Genomic DNA, 22,072 nt, shown 5'->3' on the forward strand with positions numbered 1-22,072 from the left:
TTTTTTCATAATCTCTGAATTTTGTTTTGATATCATTCATTAAAAGTTTTTATTCACGGTTTAATGATGTTTCTTCAATTAAAGTAACACACACATTGGCACTTTGGGATCTGTAGAATAGGTTAATCTTCAGTCATTGATGTGCGTTAAAGCATGTTAATGAGGTTATATTTGTACATTATTTATATTGTAATGTTCACCTTAATACATGCTAAGGGAGCTTGCATTCGGAGGCTCTGTATCAAGTTAAAGAAGTTTCAAGATAATCACACATAATAGACAAAAAATTGTTACAAAGATAATGTAAAGATGTCAGTCAGAATTTTGTGAAGTGAAGTTAATGGATTTTGTGGCCAAAGTCAAGATATCCAGCAAGAAACACTTTATAACACTTGGGTTATAATGCAAACGAATTACAAAATTAAGGATTTCAAGTAATATTAAAGGAAGATAACATGATAATCAAAAGAGTAAGACGGGGTATCCACAATATCCTCCAAACGGGGGTTAAAATATAGTTCATCACCTTGATAAACAACAATTACCTTAAACTTTGACGAAGAGTTATTTTCGCCTTAACGTCTACCTTTAACGTCCTCTGAAATTCCACGGTCGATGTCTTGCAGATCGATTAGGTTGCCCGTTCCACGGTCGATGTCTTGCATATCGATTAGGTTGCCTGTTCCATGGTCGATGTCTTGCATATCGCTTAGGTTGCCCGTTCCACGGTCGATGTCTTGCAGATCTATTAGGTTGCCCGTTCCACGGTCGATGTCTTGCAGATCGATTAGGTTGCCCGTTCCAAGTTCGTCGTCTTGCATGCGGATAATGCAACCTTTGATGATCTAAAAAATACTATACACCTCAAAGGTGTTAAACAACAAAGCAGCAAATGATCAGATTCACATGAAGTTGACATGATGTTTGATATAAACAGTATTCTGTATCGTCAAAGTCAAATACCGTATAATCAGTAATCTGATTAAATGTTTATCCTCCTTCAAAAGGGACTGTGAGGCATTGACTCTTGAATAAAACCTGACAGTAACAATTCTGCGATAAGCTTTTTAAAGATACAAGCGATACCTATATATCTGCAGAGGTTCAACATTAAATCGACAGACATTCAGACATTTGATTTGTATGAAACCCGGTCAAAGTTTAGAAAAACAAAACGCTTTGTCAACTGCAGTTTTCGTGCAAAATTGGAAGAAAGTGTAAGTGTCAAGTGTGTCACTGATGTTATTCATTAAACCTTTTATAAAGGTACATGATACCAGAACGGATGCGTGGCAGCAACTAGTTAATTGGTGGTTAGATGCATGTTTCAACTAGAATCACCTTTCGAATTTAATGCAGATATTTTATTTCTTTTTCTTGCAATTGACTATGAATTTCATGGGCCGATATCAAAAAACCTACCCGAATCCTATTTCTACACCTTCAATTAAGGTAGAACGTTCGTATGTATTGAAATTGAGTAAAATACCAAACGTACGATTCTAACAGTCAATTTAATTTATAAAAATTAAATTAGATTTAAATAAATCATATCCATCTTCTTTCAGGCAAATTGCAAAATGTGGAATACACGGAAGCAGAAATTTGTTGTATTATATATGTAGCATTTGTTTCTTGTTTCTTATTTTAATTTTGTAGGTTGAGCATACCTATTATATGTAGCACTTGTTATGGGTCCTTCAAATTTATATAAAATTATGTGATTCCATTGAGCAATCTGTATTAGTATGATACAAATACTTCATCTAAGTTTTTTTTTTTTTTTTTTTTAAAGAAAGCCACTTTTTCAGATTATTCATTCGGTCAAAGATAATTCCAGAAGATACACATTGGGAATTCCAGGACTGTCACAATTTTCTCCACACGGGGAATAAAACACTGTTCATCAGTGTAATAAACAATAATTATCTTTAATTCTGACAAAGAGTTATTTTCGTTTGAACGTCTGCCCTTAACGTCCTCTGAAATGTCGATGTCTTGCATGCGGATAGCCGTTCCAACGTTGACTACGCACGTACCAATGATGACGCCAGAATCGTTTTTTGCAACCTTTGCCATTATCTAAGTGTTGATCATGAAGTGGGCAGGTTATTTGGTTGCTGTCGTGAATCGGACATCCTATAGGGGTTGTACAAGTAATAGGACGGACAACCATTTTCGACACGTGATATTGGTAACCTGAAAATAGATTTTAACTTGTTATTAATGCAATACCAGATGAACCCTTTATATACACATTACCATCGTAGAGTACTCTTTCAAAAAGATATAAACAATTAGGAAAATTTACGATTTTGGGACTTTATGTTTTAAATAATATCATAAATTTCAATTGTACTGTTTTAACATATTAACATTAAAAATTCTGAGCGTTTTTTCTACACCGATATTAAAATGTTGACTGAGTAAAATCCACTTTATTTAAATATTACCTTTTTAAAGAAAACATAATTTTGAAATAGCAAAAAAAGTAGACCGTCAATAATCAGTTTACAACGTGTATTTACAGCTCAATAAACATACATACCGTTCGCTAAAATAATAATAAAAACAAACATCTGTTTAAATGAAATATAAGAATGACGTCATCATGTGATGAAGAGAGTCTAAACTATTTTGGAGAATCATCATAACATTCTGAAAGCTCCAAATTTAGCTCAAAACAAAATTTTGTTTTTATATGGAGATATTAAATCTAAATTGGTAAGTATAATCATATACCAGTGATAAAATCATTCATATTTACAACACTATTTATTATCTGATTCTCATAAACAAGATTTATGATTATGTAATATAAAATATAAATCATTATATTGACTTAAAATTTTTAAGTAATTTATATGCAAGAACTTATTTCTTGTTACCATGTGTGACAGATACCCAAACTAGCACATTAAAAATATTTTAATGAGATGAACAGAACACTTACGTGTGAAAGTCAAAAAAATATTTGATAAACCTTTAACCAGTATGCTTACTTGATGAAAAAAGAGGTCCCGACATTTTATTTACTTCACATAAACTGCAGAACATTGTTGGGTTATAGTTCGGAATTTCTACAACAACAACAAAAGGAGAAATTGTGCGTTAAAGTGGCACTCCATATAAGAACCATGCAATATTTTTGATATTTTGTTTACAATGTCATAGTAAGCAGAAAGTAACATGTGGTTTTACATATAACCCATGTTCATAGGAGATAAAAATTATATAGAATACACTGTAGATTTCAAAATTAATGGAGATAACTCTGTAAATGACACTCAAATACAAGAGTCTATTGGATTTTCAATGTAGATTATCTCCTAAGAGCAGGCAGATATCAATGAATAATTACACATTTCACAATATAGACTCTTAAAACAACTTAATTTCAAAAATACAAATATGTGGCCTTTTTGGGGGAGAATCTTATTTTTCAGATTTTGCATGATTTTTACAAAGACAGCTACTTAAATGTTTATTGTGATTTTAATACATTTGAATGTAACCCAGTTCTCTAGGCTTATTTGTGTTTAAGTTTTATTTCTGTATTGAATTTAAACAAATAAAATGAAAACAGAATGATAATATTCAGATCTTTACAATATCATATATATTTTTTTTTTTTTTTTTTTTTTTTTTTTTTTTTTTTTTTTTTTTTTTTTTTTTTTTTTTCAATGCGGTAACAATAATATACCAGTTTTAGAAAGGTAACCATAGTAGAAGTCGTCTGATATGATTTCCAACTTCATACAGTAGAATTTGTCATATTCCCTGGATGAAGAAAAGCAAAAATCAAATACATCTTAAAAATTTGTATAACTATACGAGGACAAAAAAGTATAATAAGGATTGTAAACAGGTATTTTTATTTATTTATTTTTATTTTTTATTTTATTTTTTTATTTTATTTTTTGTAATTAAGAACAACTGTTCGATACTGCTGATGATGGACCTGAAGTCCCCAAGGGTATTAACCAACCAAGTATTCAGACTCATCTTACCCCGAATTATATAATATTTTATTAATCATAGTAGTACTAGAATTATCAATGAGATAATTGGATAAAAGGTTATGAACTAACTTAATTAGTACCCACCTTACAACAAAGAATGACCCACGACGTTCTACACACTCAGACGTTGTGTATTGATTATCTTTTGGACGAGATACATTGTTCCATGTTCCACACCCATTGTCATCGATAAACCACAAGCCATCTGTGCCAATATACCAAGGTCTGTTTCGGAAAGCACAAGGCCAGCGGCATCCTAAAGAGCAATGGTGAGGAAAATTGTTTTTTTTTTCCACAGGTTTAAAGTACTACGAGCACTAAACCCGTCGCGCCAAGTAAACGTCATTTTACAAAATGTGAATTATATGTATTGAATCTATTAAAACTATCATTTTATAAAATTTACATGAAAAGCGAAAAAAAATGTGTCGAAGTTAAACTTACCATAAGAATGAGACTTTTGGAACACACAGCAAAGAGTCAACAAACAATATGCAATTAGCATTCTGTCAAAATGATTTTGCGCTGAAAAAAAAGTTTTAGGAAATCGTAAGTTTTCAAACTATATATGTTGTATATGCCTTAAAACTGGTCGTTACCTTTCGGATCTTGATGTTTCAGTTATTCGTATTTATTTCTATCATGTGAGGTGAGTAGCTGTTTGCAGTAAAATCGTATAATATTATTTCCCATGAGTTAAATTGGTTATTATAATGTCTTTTTTCTCTCTTAATTAACACAAACGCATGTCAGTGTAAAACTACTGCCAATCACCATTAAACAATTCAATGTGCCGATGTCAATTCGTACAGAAACGTGATCAAAAGTCAATTTGTGTACATCTTATGCTTAGACTTTCTCAAAAACATCAATTTCAGTTTGGGAGGAAAACATATTTTAAAAGCCGACGAAAAAAACTGCTTTTTAAAGGAATGTATTTTCAGGTCGAGTAGTGTTAATCGCGAAACTGAAAACAGAGAAATCGTACACACAGAAAGAAAATTGAATTTCCACAAAAATGATTTACTTTACTATATTTTAAAACATAATGAGCAGATACTGCTTCGTGTAGTTAGCTATAGACGACAAGGTTAGTGTGCTCACATTTAAAAGCGCGTAAATATTTGAAACACGTAAGTATTATCATATAATATTAAAATTATGACTTGTAGCTGAAAAAATTAATTTAACAGCAATTAATTACAGAAACCGAAGCATGTACGATACCTTTTAATGTCTAAATTTTTTTTTAAAGAATTGGATAGCGATGTTTTGGTGCATGAATAATTTATAACATATTAAACGTAAACTAACAAAAAGCTTCACAGAAACAGGAACAATTCCTGAAGGTATATTTCTTGTCATATGTGATCAGTAAAAGGAAATCTGACACGACGATGAATTCATTTATTTACAAGTGATATTAGTTTTTTTTTAACTCACATTCTCCATAGGTACCCAAAGGAATTCGCCACACCAGCAGTAAGACTGGTCTGACCCCGCACTATATATCCTATATTATTTACGGGTATTTGCATTCGCACTTAATTCGAAACCCATTAACACTAAGGCTTCATTCAGTGTATTAAATATGGGACTACCATTATATAAATTCCTTTGGTAGAACTTATCTGCGCTGGAATTGACTTATATGATATTTTGGGTTTGAGGATTACTTTTTGTACGTAATTTACTTTAAAATATTTTTATATTTAAATGCTGCTGGCCAGAGGTTACTCTTTGAAACACGTGTTCAGTATACAGAAATTTGCATTATTTATATCATTGGTGTCATAAAGGTTAACTTCATTGGTTAATATTTATTTTCACATTAGATCTTTGAGAAAATCCATCTAGTAGTACAGTACAGGTACTGTTAATTCCGTTATCAATATTTCATAATCGAATTTATGAAGTCGTTAAATTAATTGTTATCTATTTAAGAGCCTATGCCAGAGAAAACCAGGCAAAATTGAAAAAAAAAGTGTTCACCATGGATTTTCAGATACAATACAGAAATGAATTATGTTTAATGTAAATGGTACACACTAAAGTAAAAAATATGAGACTCTCTTCAGAGGCCTGTATTTTAAAGGAACTTGCTGGGTTTTGTTGCAATTTTAGGTTTTTAGATATATCAAAAAGGGAATTCTTCAGTTTGAAGGACTGAATTTGTTGTCTGCTATCATCTGCTGTCAGGAGATCTTTTCTTTGAGAGAAATTGACTTTTTTTTTGTAAGTTTTTACCCTTTTATACCACTTTTACATACATGTCTATCTTTTGATATTGATATATGAATTGATATGTCTTTTTGTTCCATTGGAAATAATGTTTCTTTGTCCGAAAAATGCAGTCATGTCTTGAAATATCTGAACAATTTGACATTACCTGTAGACTCACATTTATCTTAGTATAGAATAAGTGACAAAATCGATTGTGAGGGACATCTTATTGCCATCAGGGCGGGCGTTTTTTATAACAGTTGGCATTACCTAACCGTGTGTGATTTCTGCAAGTGTGTTCTTGGAATCAACTGGATACCACGAGAGAGATCAAGATGCCATTATCCAGATCACAAAGGAAAGGGGAAACCAGAGAGACATGTCAATATCACTCAATTCAGTGAGATTCAACAATTGTTTGCTATTGTTGTCCCAGTGGGAACAGGTGATTATTGATAACCCCAGTGCCGGCAATGGTCTGATCATTCCCAAAAATGTTTACAATACAATATAGCCTAATATTATTATCCTCTTGTCCTTAGCCACTGCACCATTGAAGAGATATTGGTAAAGCACAGATCAATAAAATAACTGAAAACACAAAAAGTAAAATCAGCGGAACACTGTGTACTCAGCGGGTTGTGCATAGCTGAACATACATGTAAAAAAAATAGCTCAATCATAATGAACAATAAATAAAAAAGTCCCAAAGGGCAGTGATGGTGACATTTATCGGACCAAAGGCCTGTGGCCTTAATTTATAGTGATAATGTTCATTCTCACTCTGCTAGAGCCTGAGAATGAAGATTATCATATGGCAAGATCAAAGGAATTTGGAGCCAAATAGTGATAATCAAGCATATTGAGGTTAAAAAAATTACAGGACACATGAATCTGAAGATCTGTTCAGCTGCATTCTCTGAAAAAAAACATATTGAAGGGCCAAAATATTCACATAGTTAAAATACTCTTCAAAAACAATCTCCTTTCTTGACATATATTCCATGTGAAAGAGGCATGGTGTCTGACAGTCTCCTAGAAGATCGTCATCTACTATTGCAGATTTTTGCAATACACTCTAAAACTCTTGGGTTTATTTACATGCATATATGTAAGTAAAATCTGCCAGGGGTACAATTGATCAGTATGGATGTTGATACACAGCAAAGCCAATCTGTTGGAGTTACAACAAAAAATAGATATAATTATTTTTGCAGATTTTTGCATAGCGTGTAACCTTTAAAAAATCGTTTCATAATAATTATGTAGTATCATGCATATGCAAAAATATACAAGATATTAACTGACAGTCAGATTTATAACTGAGATCATGTCAATTTAATGGCACAATATATATCGTAATGACCAGAAATATTCTTACTTTTTCTAACAGGAATATGTCAGACCTGTAGAAAGAAACAAGAAAAAATTATAAGTGTATGTATGTCTCAATTATAATGAGTACCAATGATACAACTGTATATCAAAAATGATCCTATCATCTCTTTTAGCAATAACTTTTGAACTCTTAAAATCATGAAATCTCAGCAGAACATACATCTAGATGCTGTATCCGTTTCGGGATCCGTGTTGTTCATTTTCCTGCATTTTAAATGCTTGCTTGGATTTCAACGTTATCTAGTTTATGAAGGAAACGTGATATCCCAAGTTGTATGGTGATGATAACAAAATGATTATAGTTGATAGGTTAAAGGGTAAGGTAGAATCTTAATAAATTTGAGGTCAGTAGCTTAAAGGTCAATTTCATGCCAAATTTATTATTGTTCAAATTGCAATCTTTCTTAGAGTTTTTTATACAGATGTTACAAGTTTATTTCTTTAATGAATGAAAACAAAATACATTTATGGTAGAATAACAAAAGCAATCATAGGAGATAAATTTAGTTTTTACTAATTTCTAATTTTTCAGTAAAAGATCAAAATGATGCATCTCGGTGCCATGACTCAAGACCTAATATCCTGTAAACTGATCAATCTTATTTGAATAGTCCTTCGGGAGATTTGTACGGATAACTATGGTTGAACCACGGGGGATAACGTAACTTGTTGAAGGGTATAGATGTGCTGCCCCAAAAATGTTTACCCACACCATTCATACATTTTGACAATGAAAAACCGACACCCATTCGTATATATATACACATGGTGTTTATCAATATCTACCTATCAAAGCAGGATGTTGATTAGAATATTTGACATTGTATCTAAAGACATTATCATGTCCGAGCTAATTTAATCCTTTCCTGCTTATCAGTCAAGTGTTAATCTTTATTTACTTTGATGATTTTTTGGATGATTCAATTGATGTCAAATCAAATTACCATGTGAAAATATATAAGCTATAAATAGTAAATTTAAACCCCAATCACATATACTGCAACTAAATTTCTACCTTTTTCATTAATCATAAAAAGTAGACCGATATTGGCTGCACATCTGTACCTACCCATTGTGCTTAAGTTACCCTATCGTGGGTTAAACTACTAACTTATATAATTGTAGTAAGAAAAGATATAGAGCAATGGATAGGCATAAAAATGTATAACATTGCCAAAAAGATTTAAATTTGGAAGAAAATATTTTTGGAGACGAATGCACGTCTTCAGCTTTATATGTATATAGTAACCGAAAAATACTTGACAAACATTTGATATATGAATACTATGTAAAAAAAAGGTTTTGGTATGAAAATGTTTGGTCCAATGGATCAGAAAGAAATACAATGACACATCGTACTTATATCTGAATGATGCACCTGAATGCCATGATCCAAGACTAAATTCCCTATCAACTGATCAATCTTATTTGAATGGTTTGCATATTAAAGTAGTCATAGGCTTGGCATTTATCAGTAATCATCCATGGGCACCTTTATGTCATTACTTCGTTAGTCCATTGTCAAAAACAAAATTCAATAGATCATCTTCTCTGAAACTACTTGACTCACAGCATTGAAACTGTGCATGATGATTTCTTAGGGTATTAACCGCGCAAATTTTTTGTCCTAAATGCCACTTTTACTTAGAATAGAAGATACTGTTTGAAAATATTTTTTTTTATTTTGTGTCGCCTGCATATGTTGTGAGGGGCCACATATATGGATCACTTTAGTCGTCTTGCGCCGTCGTCTTCTGCTTACAACTCTTCTGTTACGTATTTCTAAGCTTCTTTTGTGTTAGATATTCGATATGGTGCTTCATTATGATGACTTGTGCACAATCCTCCCCTTTTTTTTGAGTCACTGAGGCAATCACTTCTTGTTTTTTCCATCACCAATAATATGCGGCAGGCGTAACATGTATTACGGGGAATACTCACATCTAAGTTTCTTGTAACAATGAATTGTATTCTTTGTTGACTTATTGTGTCAATAATGTTTTTTTTTACATTTTGCAGTTAACCAACTTGATTTTGGAGAAGTCATAAATGAAGAGTCCGAGAGATTAGCCAAGAGAAATGGTAATAAATATGATAAATTATGTACAATTTCTAACATTATGACATTTTTACCTGATGTGGCTTTGTTTTGTTCGTGGGTAATACGCGGGTGACCAATTATTAGCAGGGTAACAGTTTTTGTTGGCGTTTTTTTTCCGCATGTACAACTTTGAAAATCCTCTTTCCATAAACCATACAACATTATTCCATAAAAGTTTGCACATTTGTTCCTAAGGATATCCTGTTGGAATTTTCAATCCGTGAAAAAAAAATGGCCGTTCTTGCTATGAATAGAAATAGGGTAACTATGCAGCTGAATAATATTCATTCAATGTATTTTAAAGGTAAACATGAAGTATGGTACCGAGTTGAATGATCGTACAATTTTTTTTGTGGGCTGCCATTTTTTACCAATTTTAAAAAAATTTCAGATTTCAATTTTATTTGGTATACTCAGGAAACATTGTAAATAATATTGATTGAAATACTTTAGATAATTGACCTGCTTTTGGAGAAGTCATTGATGAAAAGTCCGGGAGATCATCCACAAAGAGTTGTCAAAGATATGGTAAAAGTTACATTGAATAAATATTTTTTTACAAAATCGGAGTGACTTTATAGATTTTCATTTTTATGAGAAATACACCTAATTAAGAGGTCAATGATACATCATATGTATTTTCCGAAAAAGAAATATTCAAGTATTTCCAAGACAAAATCGGAGAACACATTCTGATGATTTTTTAGGAAATCATTCACACAAATAAAACCAATAGGAAGTTGAAGATCTTGTGTTGATATATGACAATACAGGGACATAGCAAACTAAACGCCAAATCCTGTCAATCATTGCAGATAAGATATTCCAGGATTATCAAAATGGAAAATTGATGAAGCAAGGAAGTACTCGAGAGAAGTTGGTAGTGGGATGCCTATACCTGCACAACATATACGAAAAGAAAGGCTTAGTCCAGATAAAATCAACCACTTTTTAGATTTTATCGCACAGCGTCACTTTCCTCATGATGTTGCATACGGTACAAAGTATATGAAACTGTCAATTGGTCAAACAGTAGTTATTCCAAATGTTACCCGTACTGTTATCCATAACAGGTGTATTGATACAGAGGTAGACTTTGAACCCTTTAGTGACAGAACACTGTTTCGTATACTTAATCTGTGTGCTTCTTCTAAAAGAAGAAACGTGGCCGGTTTAGATGGCCCCATACAAGCAGGAAATGATGTTTTCTTTCTGACTTTATAGAAAATTAGAAACCAGTTGGAGGACGACAATGTTTATTCTGAAGAAATCCAACTGAAGACCAACATCCAAACGTGTAGAAATATCTAAAAACAGACTTTAAGGTCCATATTGGTCTAACATCAACGCGCCCAAGTCATTGCATTCAATATGCATTAATTGACAAAAAAGATAAAGACTTCAGAACTGTGTGTGGACATCAACAGACTGATGAATGTGAAAGATGCCAACAAATTGATGTTTTGGACACCCTCAATATTCTGATTAAATCTGAGAAGGATACTGACTTCAGCAAGAACTGCGTCATGACTTGGATAGGGCAAAGGGAGCCATTTACAACTTGAAAGGTCACATTGTCCGATCTGCCAAACAGAATAAGGCCAAGACTGATATTATTTCAAAACTACAGGAGAACCAAATTTTAGTCTTTATGAATTGGGCCATGAAATACATTCCAGTGATTGACCGTGAAAGCCAGAGCGAGTGGTTTTTTCGAGAAAGGTTTGAATTGGCATGTGACAGCTGTTTGTGAAAAGAAAAAAGGTGAGACTAGAGTCATTTGCTACACACACCTCTTTGATTCATGCGTTCAGAATTAGTTTTCTGTTGCGTCAATTCTGGAGGAAAGAGTAATCAAGGGAACCAAGGTTATAGGGTAATCACAAGAATGCAATCCAGGGACAAAGACCAAACATGGAAAACAGACATACACAACAAAGAACATGAAGTAACTAAAATTATACATACAAAGTAACAAAAGCAGGTTAGCAACTCGGACTCCACTAAAAAACTGGGAGCATGTACTTTGCACCGGTAGAGTAAACGTCCTCTGCTTTTCTAGAAACACCCTGCTCATAAAAAAGTCAAGTCCAGGGTAGACAAACGACGAAATGAAAACTATGACCCGTTGAATAAAGCAGTTTTCATGATGCAGATGGATACACCATAACGTTCCAAGAAGACACCCTGAATACAGTAAAGCAGACGAATGAGGCAATTGAAGAAACATTCATAAGGTCTGACAATGCAGGCTGTTACGAAAGTGCACCTCTCATTTTATGTTTCTCAGGGATTAGTGAAAGAAGTGGATTCAGCATAAAACAGTATGATTTTTGTGATGCCTAAGGAGGAAAAGATATATGCGACCGACGTATAGCTTCTGTTAAACAGCATATGAAGAGATATTCAAATGAAGGCCACAACATTAAAACTGCATCTTGCATGAAAGAAGCAATTGAATCATATGGTGGAATAGCAGGAACATTCACCTGCGTAGCTGAAATTCAAGCTCAAAATTAACCGTCAAACAATTGGAAATGGTCTGGTTTTTCAGATCTGTCAAACTTTAAATGGAACAGTGATGGCACAATATCAGTATGGAAACACTATGACATTGGACAAGGAAACTATTTAGTCTGGAAGATTTAAAGAAAATAGCACTGCAAGGAGATACTGGCATAGTTACCAAAGAGACATTTCTTGAAACATGCAAAGATTTCAAGAGAAAGCCTGAGAGAACTGAGCCATTGAACCAGGTCATGTATAATTGTACAGAGGCAAATTGCACAAGTACATTTTTATCAAACCATGCTCTTGAGGAACACTTGGATATTGGATTCCACTCATACGCCCTTGACAAGGAAACAACTGTTGAAAAAATTCAAAGAAGATGGGCAAATCTCTGTACCGGAATACCGCTAAATATATCGTGCAGCAATAGTGTCAAAAGAAGTTTCCTACAACAAATTAAACAAGTTTCAAAGAGGGATGGGCATTAAAACGCCCTAGAAAAGCCACAAGATTTTCCATTAAATTAAGACAACATCCTCAGAAACTTTACGAAATTGAAAATATAACTGGAAATAGAGCAGACCCGGAAAAAGTTGCTGAGTCCTTAAAGAAATCAAAAGACGAACATGGAAACAAGGTGTTCAAACCAGAAGAATGGATCAGTCCCAAGCAGATTGCAAGTTTCTTCTGTAGATGTCCATACCAGAAATCCACAACAGAAAAGCCTGTAAAGGTAAGATATTTTTTAAAGGAAGTCAACAGAAATTGGGAAGATATCAAAGAGACAACAAATCAACACTATAATGAAATATATGTATGACTGATGACCACCCAAGATCTTCAATAGTCGAGGACTGCCGACGACATGAAGTATTTTAAGTGTAGTCCAACTACTCATTTGCTTTTGTTACTTTTTATGTTTGATTATAGTTACTTTATGTTCTTTGTTGTGTATGACTTTTGTCCATGTCCGGTCTTTGTCCCTGGATTGCATTCTTTTGATTACCGCTATAACCTTGGTTTCCTTGCTTACTCTTTCAACAAACAATATCAGTTATCAAATTTTGGATTTCTAACATGAGTGTACTTTGAATGTCTTTTTAGCATTTGTTCATATGTAGCTCTGGACGTTTTGTTTTCTTAAAATTATAGCTTTATAGGTACAATCACAAACATAGCTCAATTGAGTGAATTTCATAGCTGATTATACTTATTTTTTAATAGAAAAAAGCCGGAGTGGTAGAGATTGAACTTGAAGAAATTGAGGACATGGAAGATTTTATAGAGAAAGTTGAACATTTGAAAGAGAGAGAAGTAGGAAAGAGTTGCGAAAGGAAATAATACAGCATCTTCAAGGTATGCCCTTAAATAAACTGACGAGTCGGTGAATCACCCATGTCTGTGCACCACCTGGTAAGTTCCAAAGCACAAATCCTTCAATGAATTCACATTTGAAACATAATGGATATGGTATAATGCAACAAACGCAAACCACCAATAAAACAAGCTGTAAATTTTTTAATTACCTTCAGCGGTCACAAGAAGACCTTTAACATGACGATAACCTTTTCTAGCATTGAGCTCTGTACATTTTAAAAACAACATTTAAAATGCAGTATATTTACACTTATTGTTTCCAAACAAAATTCTTATCTGGCTTTGTAAGAAAGATATTTCTACAAAAGACCCAAATATCTTTGATTTTGAATCAAGTACATACATGTACTTGATTAAACATTTTACTAAAACAAGGACAATTTTGGTCACTCTGATGATGTTTCGATGCATTCTGATTGACAAGTCAACAAACAACAAATGACACACATAACTGAGATGAAAATAATCTAAGTTTGTTGATAGACTTTTTCTATATAGTGATATTCATATGATTATACTTTCAGTTTCAGAAGAATGGAATAGCCTGTATGTACTGGATTCTTTTGAAGTGAAGATTTCATACAGCTCAACCTACTTCTCTATTGATATTTATGATGTTTATTTTGTGCAAAGAGTGAATGAAACAACGGCTTTGTCATAGACTTGTTATAAGGGATGACATTGAACATTATGATACTTTTTGTGCGAGGGGATTAATATCTCATATTATAATAGTTGAATGTCACTGCTATGATGTACTGATGCCTTATTACATATGTAGCACATTTGACCGTTGGTCTTAGAGCTTTGGCAATCATATTGAGTCTGTCCTCTGATGTCGTCCTTATTCCAACTTTGTGAATATATCGGCCCTTCAATATAATTTTTGCAAACGTAGCTGATGAGAACTTTAAGTGAAAATGTGTCCAATATGACTAAAATTTGTTAACCTCGATATTTGTTATAACCCTATTTCCCAAACATCTTTTATGAAACTATTCAGTGATCAAAACCGAAATTGACACATTCTGAAATTTATAGTTAAAAAAACTTCTGAGGAATTTTCTTTTTGTCAGTGTAACTAAAAATAGAACATAAGGGTTGATTTGCATATTTTGCTAACATTTCATGACTATCATGAACATAAAAAAAATCAAAGTAAGAAAAAAATCAGAAAATTTTAGAAAGTGTAAATGGATAATATCTGAAACCTTACACAAAGTGACAACTTGGATACCAATCCATATTTTGGAAGATCTGGTATTGTTTAAACATACCTTCAATACCGTTAAGCATACCTGTAAAATTTCTTTATAAAATTATGACTAAAATATACAAAAAAAAATGACTTGTGTCAATTTTGTGATTTTTCCTTGATTACAAGATAAAATTTGCATAGTGCCAAATTTTATACTAAGGATTGGAATCCGTAATTTGGGAGATCTAATATTGATCCAACAAATATACAATTCTTTCAAGAATATCTGTTTCAATAATTTGTAAAATCATTACTAAAAATCTTGAAAATATATATGTTTTTTCTTATTTCTGTGAATTTATCCTATTTTTGGGACTTAATTGGTAAAATGCCAAATTTGTTACCAAGGATTTTATTTTTTTACTTTCAAAGCCTATTATCAAGTTCAAACAGTAATGCAAATATATTTGTCATAATTATTGTTCTATGAAATATATAAGTTGTTAAAAATTGAGGAAATTTTTTTCTGCTGAATCTAAGATTTTCATGATTTTTGTAGTTTTACATCTCATTTGGGCAGAATACCAAATTTGATACCAACGGTTTCTGGGATGATAGTTTGACACTGAACCATCTGATAAGTATTGTATTCAACCAGAACATTTGAATAGAAAATCCCCTAAAACATGGATTTCCCCAGTGCATTTTCAGTGAAATTACAGATATTTTTTCAGCTAAATTTATTTTTGTTTAGATGAACACCACTGCCTGGTGCTCTCTGGCTGAGCCTCTTAATGCTTCTTTAAATACATTAGGCTCAAATGCCGTCTTCATACAGTTCTTGTAAAGTACAAACTTTCCACTTATACCATATACAACATCCATATCCCATTTTCTCCATCCTCGTGAAGTTCCCCATTCCATATATCGTTATTATTTCATATCAATAAACATACATTAACATCATTTCTTTTTTCATTAAAAAAAACTAATTTTATCTTTTTATCACTTCAGCAGCTTCCCTAATACTCCCAATTAAAAATAGCTTTTCCTGATACAAAATTCCCATTCTTCATTCCCTACCTTCCAATCTCCTATTTCCAATTCTCCCATAAACCATATAATTGGTAAGTTTACTCACATAAGTACTGTATCAATGAAACCGATCGTTTACGTTCAAAAACTTTGAAATAAAACATCAAAGTTCATATAGTGTTAACCGTAATATTTTGTAGCTTAACGAATACGCAAAGGTCTTACACACCATTAATAATAACAAATTCAATTCTGCTTTTTTTTTCTGAAAATTATTTGCTAAAATTGGTATCACCTGCCATATCAAATGGGGACCCCTGGGGAACCCATTTTTTATCTCAGCTTCGGTGGCCCTAGTGTGATATAGGGGTCTCAGGTAGATATGGCATGTGAATACATATTATGACACGTCATATCAACGTTATTATTAATTTACACTATACTTTGAGTGTATTACGAATGGGATGCAATATAGGTCTTGGTGCGAAAAAGTATATGTCTAGGGGTGAGATGTAGGGAACGCGATATATATGTAAAATAAACGATTTATTTTAAAAACTTATATTTTAATCTTACTATATGATATAGGTTAATACTTGCTTTATCGAAGACGACCCGTTGCGTACCACATTATCTGCTTTGAAGACTTGAAATAAGTAAATTGTGAGTGATAAATCCATATTAATACGTCAAAGTCACCAATCTGTTAACCAGCCACGTATTCTTTCGTTTGCGCCACATTTTGTCAAATTTTATTATGTAAATATTTAGTGACAAACTGTGTTTAATTTTATATACTTTTTCATGTTTTGCATGTACATGGAAACCACAATATCGGTAGAATATATAGTATTATAAAAATCATTACAACTATATTATTCCTTCTGGTAAGGTGATATGCACGATTGGAGTTCAGACTTACCCTTGGGGCAATCATTCTTTAATAGAATGGGTAAGCAAAGAAAATCATTCTATAATGCTTATCAGAAGAACTTGGCCAGTTTAGTTGGTTTATCAGAAATGTAGCCATAAATGTGTCTCCTAAGATTGTTAGGAGCTAAGAGCCTATATATTTTGGATTTACATTTGTTTTTAATAAGATGCTTAACGAAATGGACATTACTTTCCCAACATCAATAATGAATGCTTTTCTAATGTCATGAAAAAACTGGTAATACTATTTTTCAGTTACAAAATTGTCAGTGCTGGAAGTAATTCCTTACCATTAGTAGTAGACAAGTGAAAAATATATTTTCCTGACTTGGCATAATTATATCACTCTAATTATCCTCTGGAGAAATATGTAAATTTGATAATTGCAATTTGATATTATTTATATTTTATGTTTTTAGCAATAAACATTTTAAATCTTGCAGGAAAAGGATTTCTCTGAAATTCCATAGGTTTTATCTATAAAGCCACTAGAAAAATAACAACAATTTCATAAAATCTTTGCAAATAATATTTTAAGGTGTATTTAATAAAATTACCAAAGAAAGTGGGGGTTGCTGGGAAAAATATTAATGTTATGAAATGGAATGAATAAAACCAGAGGATTTCGAAAATGGCTGAACATGACCAGCGAATACCCTTTAACAAGAAGGAAACGATAATTTGCTTGACTTTATGTTTCTTTAGTTACACCTAAAAATATTCACATCTTCTGAATGTATCTTAAACAGCAGTGCAGATGCTATGAAAATACACCGAGCATGTCATTTTTATTGTATTCTTTGCGATGTTTTACATATTTATTACTATACAAAATCGATACGTATACATGAATATGTTAGTAAATTTTATTTATATTATAAAATTTATGCTTCATTATTCATATAAATAATAATGTAAATAATGTGATTGGCCGTAAAATAATCAACATTGTGCAGTCCGATATTAAATTATTTAATAAGGCATAATCCAGCCGGCAAAATGGAGATTGAAGTCGCGAAAAAATTTCGAAATTCGCGTTTGGTTGCCAAGTTGTATATTTTTGGGAGAAATGAAGTCGCTGCTCAAGTTTGACCAAAGAGAGGTTAACACTGGCAGTTCTATCTATGAAAAACTTGAAATCGTACACAATCAAAATGGCGGCGATTTTTTTTTACCTCCGAGAAGGAATGTTGTGTTAAAATGTTCTGTTTATTCTTTATCATGAATAAACAACCTATAAAGGTTTAATTAGTGACGGCGACTTACAATATGGATAATTATAAAAAGATTCCCTACTATGCATATATTTGAATAGTTCAAACGAAACCACCTCAAGTCATGTCAATGGGGGATACATTGTTAATTACGACTTCCGATGATGTCAATTCACAATATTTTGATTACTTCTGTTGGCGAATTGCTATATACACACGAACTTCTAATTAGTAAAAAATGCTTGGGTCACAGCATTGAGAAGGAGTATGAGTGAGTCAAAGGTGACACCTGTTTATACAGGTTTAATAGAAACGTAAGCTGTTAAATTCTAATTAAATGGTTATCACATACAATTAACAGATCAAAGAATAGCGTAGGATGGAAACCCATAGGTTCACAGTCAATACATCCATTTGTCCAAAGATCTCGTTGGGACAACATCAAAATTATCAAAAACTTTCACTTTGATCATTATGCATCTAGCTTACATTTTGTAGTTCACTTAGTAAAATGTCTTTGATAAATTGGTTACGTGTGTCAACTAATTTGAAGAAAAAAGAACACTGAAGAGACTGATAGAAGTGAAAAGCCAAAAATGTTTGCAAAGTTATGAGTCGGGACAGTTTTGATTGATAGAAGACCCAAAAGGTCTTTGGCACTGTGAAATTAGTCGCTCTGCTGACAAAGACAATGCGTATAATATTGTTCATTCACACCAGCTAAAACAACAAACCACTAAAGACATAGTGAAAGTAAGTTTAATAATGGATGAATTACTTTTTGAGAATCATTTTTAAGTGAATGTGACAAAATGTTAAATGTTTTGTACCTAATAAGTGAATATGTTCTACATAATGTACTTGTCATCTTGTAATTGATACTTTTTCCTGTTTTTTTCTAATTCTATTTTACCTTTACTAATGTACATTGTACTTATATTAATTCCATTTTTTTTTAGCAAAAGACCACATTGACTTCAAATTCAAGGAACAGGCATTCATGAACTAACTTGATGAAGATATGCAAATGCTAAGAACATTTTCCGTCTCTAGTGCTGTAGTGTTTTGTGTATTTATATCTAGTGTTTTACCTTATAGAGTTTTATAATATAATAGTTGCTATGTTAATCATTTTATTTTATCCAATTAAAATATGAAACTATTATTATAAGCATGAGTGTAGTTACAGAGAAACAAAACAAAAACAATATTTTTTTTTGTCCCTGGATTACATTCATTTGAGTTCTTGGTTCCCTTAATTACTCTTACAAGACATATACTATATAAACATACTGGAAATACGACAAACCTTGCACGTGTTCCCCGTACAAATGTCTACCTCGCCTATATCGCACATAAGTAAATATTGATTTCAGTCATTACACTGTACAATTTTATGTGCATGTAATCAGTTGATCGTTGCATTTAAACTGCAAACTAAAGAGCTGCTGATCGCACTATATGAAATTTGAAGATAAAGTTATGTCTCTTAACAACAGAACAAAATACGTGCATGGCATGGTCAAGAGTTGATTATATTTATAGACCAACCATTTTCGTGTATGTTTTTATTGGATCATTGTTAAGGAGTTTTGGACGACGATTTAGTTCGTTTTATTGTATTCAAATATAAAAAATTGTTTAAAAAATTTCGATTTATCTCTCTTTCACAGTGTGCACATTATCGATAAAATAATAAGTGGCTATTCCATTGACTGATAAATCATTTGGTTAAACTTTTGGATATATGCATTAAGTGGATTATGGTTTATTTTATGCATTATCATAGATAAAGCTCATAGTATATACAAATTACTTCTGTAAATATCGCAATTGACCAAAAAAAAGAGTATTGATTATACTTGTAATAATAACCGGCACTGTCGTAACCAATGAACATGAATATACTTCTTTACCATGAACGGAATATAAAGAAAATCAAATTTTATCAGCCTAAAATACTATTATTATTGCCTCTTTAAATCTAAATAACAAGGGGCAGATAAAATTTGATTCAACTGATAAACGCATCGTTCTTGTATTTTTATTATTTGTTTATAAACATGACATGACACAGCCATTGTATTCGAAAATAAAAAAATATATTTCTACAATTTAGATTTATCTCTCTGTCACCGTTTGCATGTTTGTTCTTTGATATGGTGTTGTGTTACTGTACAATGGCTTGTTCTGTTTTTATCCAACGATGATTTTGCACCAGTTCGAGGTAAAACTATCGTAGGGAAAGAGAGGACCACTGGATACGCAGACTAGGCACTGCAATACCTTACGAAATGCAATGACAACATCAAAATTATAGGAAACCTTTCAAACCAAAATAGCAAAAGCATAAATGTGATGAATGTATTTGATAAAAATCCAAGATGGGAAAAAATCATGGCCATCGCCACTATACGTCACCTAAGTTACACGATGTCTCCATTGATGGTCTCCTTTCTTTTCATACAAAAACCTCTTGGACTTCATCACATTAGAACCAAACTCTATTCTATAGCTCTCACTCTACTACACTCCCTTTACAAAACAAGTTTTGACACTCCTGTTTCTGACATTACTTCATCATTATACAGAGTTGTTGGCATCATTTTGGATATTGGTTTCCACAGACTCTTTAAACCAGTTTGTGTGAAAAATCAAGATGAAGAAAGACAATAATTTCTTCCACTACCGTTTGTCAACAAAGATATAGATGCAATTAATTTGGCTAACATCCGCCATCACAAAAAATGTCACCAACAAAACTCCCCCATATTTCAAAGAAAAATCCTTACCAATTAGTTCACCCATTGTGTCAAAAATTTTTAATATAAAAGGCTATTGCTGAACCTCGAAATTGAGGACTTCAAGGCTAAACCACCTGACTGTTCTTGCAAAAAATATCCATTCAAATATGGTCCTTCCGTCCATGACGTTAGGGGAGATTTGTCCATCATTGAAAACGAATCTCTGCATAACATCCTTTCTTAAGGTCCCACACCGCGAACCACGCTCCATAATTTGGAATTATAACTTCAAAATCCTTATGGATGCCTGAAGGACTACGCAAGAAAATGGATAAAGGAGAACAAGACATTGATTCTCTGTCAGAGTGGTTAAAGGCCATGAAGCCTTTAATTTTGAAACGAATGAAAGTTTTAAGTAGGTCAATGAGTGCCAATGCTACATCAGTTTTCAAAGACTCTGATGTAGCAAAAACATTATATACTGTACATGACAAATATGTTGTCGTACCAGCAGACAAAGCCCAAAACAACATTGTATTTGTCTGCAAAACGTTTTACATCCAGTGTTCATCATAAGAGGTAGACGTAGAAAATAACAGCAGCGATAAGACCTATACTGCTACTACACTCTCCAAAGAAGAGATTGTGGAAAGCCATAAATCTGTGCTATCCTCTTTTGGGCTCTCTACCAAGGACGGTGATTGTGATTCACTGTCTATGTATTGGGTTCCTTAACTTCACAATAATCCATACAACGTTACATAGCTGGATCTGCAAAATGTATCACCAAATCTCTTTCATAACTTTTAAATTCTGTACTCACAGCTGTCAAAGCGGGTTTGCAGTCCTACCACAACACTTGTTACTCCCGTAGTGGTAATAATTCTCAATGCGTATCCTGAAAAACTCGAAAGATCTTTTGGAGACAATCAGTTTAAGACTATTATCAAAATATGACCTACTTCATCACTTTTATGAGTCTGACTTTATAGCTAATCTGATCAGAAAGAAAGAATATCGTTTACCTATATTCTTTAATCTCAGTTTCCGCTATATAGAGGACGTATTATATTTAAACTATCCTACTTTTGTGGTTTTAATACATCGCATCTACCCCCAAAGAACTTGAAATAAAGGATACTACAGGCGCTGTGAAGTCAGCCTCTTAAAATGACCTTCATTTAGAAATTTTAGAAATCGATGGTAAAGGAAAACTATTGAGCAAACTTTACGACAAACGTGATGACTGTATATTCAGAATTATCAACTTTCCTTTCATCTGTGGCAACATCCCTTCAGCACCTGCGTATGGAGTA

General features: G+C 32.5%; 1 protein-coding gene and 1 pseudogene across 3 annotated transcripts; one reads left to right on the forward strand and one right to left on the reverse strand.

Annotated features, from left to right (window-relative positions):
• Positions 1–1,906: 1,906 nt before the first annotated feature.
• LOC148616955 (uncharacterized) lies at positions 1,907–16,555 on the reverse strand. 3 transcript variants are annotated; one of them, XM_088584141.1, is made up of 7 exons: positions 16,466–16,529; positions 7,627–7,651; positions 4,467–4,547; positions 4,107–4,278; positions 3,704–3,780; positions 3,003–3,080; positions 1,907–2,199 (listed from the first exon to the last, which is right to left on the reverse strand). In XM_088584141.1, the coding sequence occupies exons 3-7, from the start codon at positions 4,525–4,527 to the stop codon at positions 1,973–1,975; spliced, it is 615 nt and encodes a 204-aa protein (XP_088440267.1). In that variant the 5' UTR covers positions 4,528–4,547; positions 7,627–7,651; positions 16,466–16,529; the 3' UTR covers positions 1,907–1,972. The 3 variants fall into 3 exon arrangements, with proteins under 3 accessions (XP_088440267.1, XP_088440266.1, XP_088440268.1); XM_088584140.1 differs by lacking the exon at positions 7,627–7,651 and having other exon boundaries at positions 16,466–16,555; XM_088584142.1 differs by lacking the exon at positions 7,627–7,651 and having other exon boundaries at positions 16,442–16,492.
• Positions 6,061–14,293, forward strand: LOC148616956 (uncharacterized; annotated as a pseudogene).
• Positions 16,556–22,072: the final 5,517 nt, after the last annotated feature.

This window comes from Perna viridis, chromosome 5 (assembly GCF_037379345.1).
Source record: "Perna viridis isolate PV_CMFRI_1.1 ecotype Kerala chromosome 5, ASM3737934v1, whole genome shotgun sequence".
Taxonomy (NCBI): domain Eukaryota; kingdom Metazoa; phylum Mollusca; class Bivalvia; order Mytilida; family Mytilidae; genus Perna; species Perna viridis.

Bases quoted from the DNA above. Each gene is read 5' to 3' on its own strand.
- LOC148616955 (XM_088584140.1), bottom strand. From the start codon at position 4,527: ATGCTAATTGCATATTGTTTGTTGACTCTTTGCTGTGTGTTCCAAAAG. The intron at 4,279-4,466 runs GTAAGTTTAACT...ATTGCTCTTTAG, and splicing joins CCAAAAGTCTCATTCTTATG to GATGCCGCTGGCCTTGTGCT. The intron at 3,081-3,703 runs GTATATTATTGT...TTGTTGTTGTAG, and splicing joins TGGTTACCTTTCTAAAACTG to AAATTCCGAACTATAACCCA.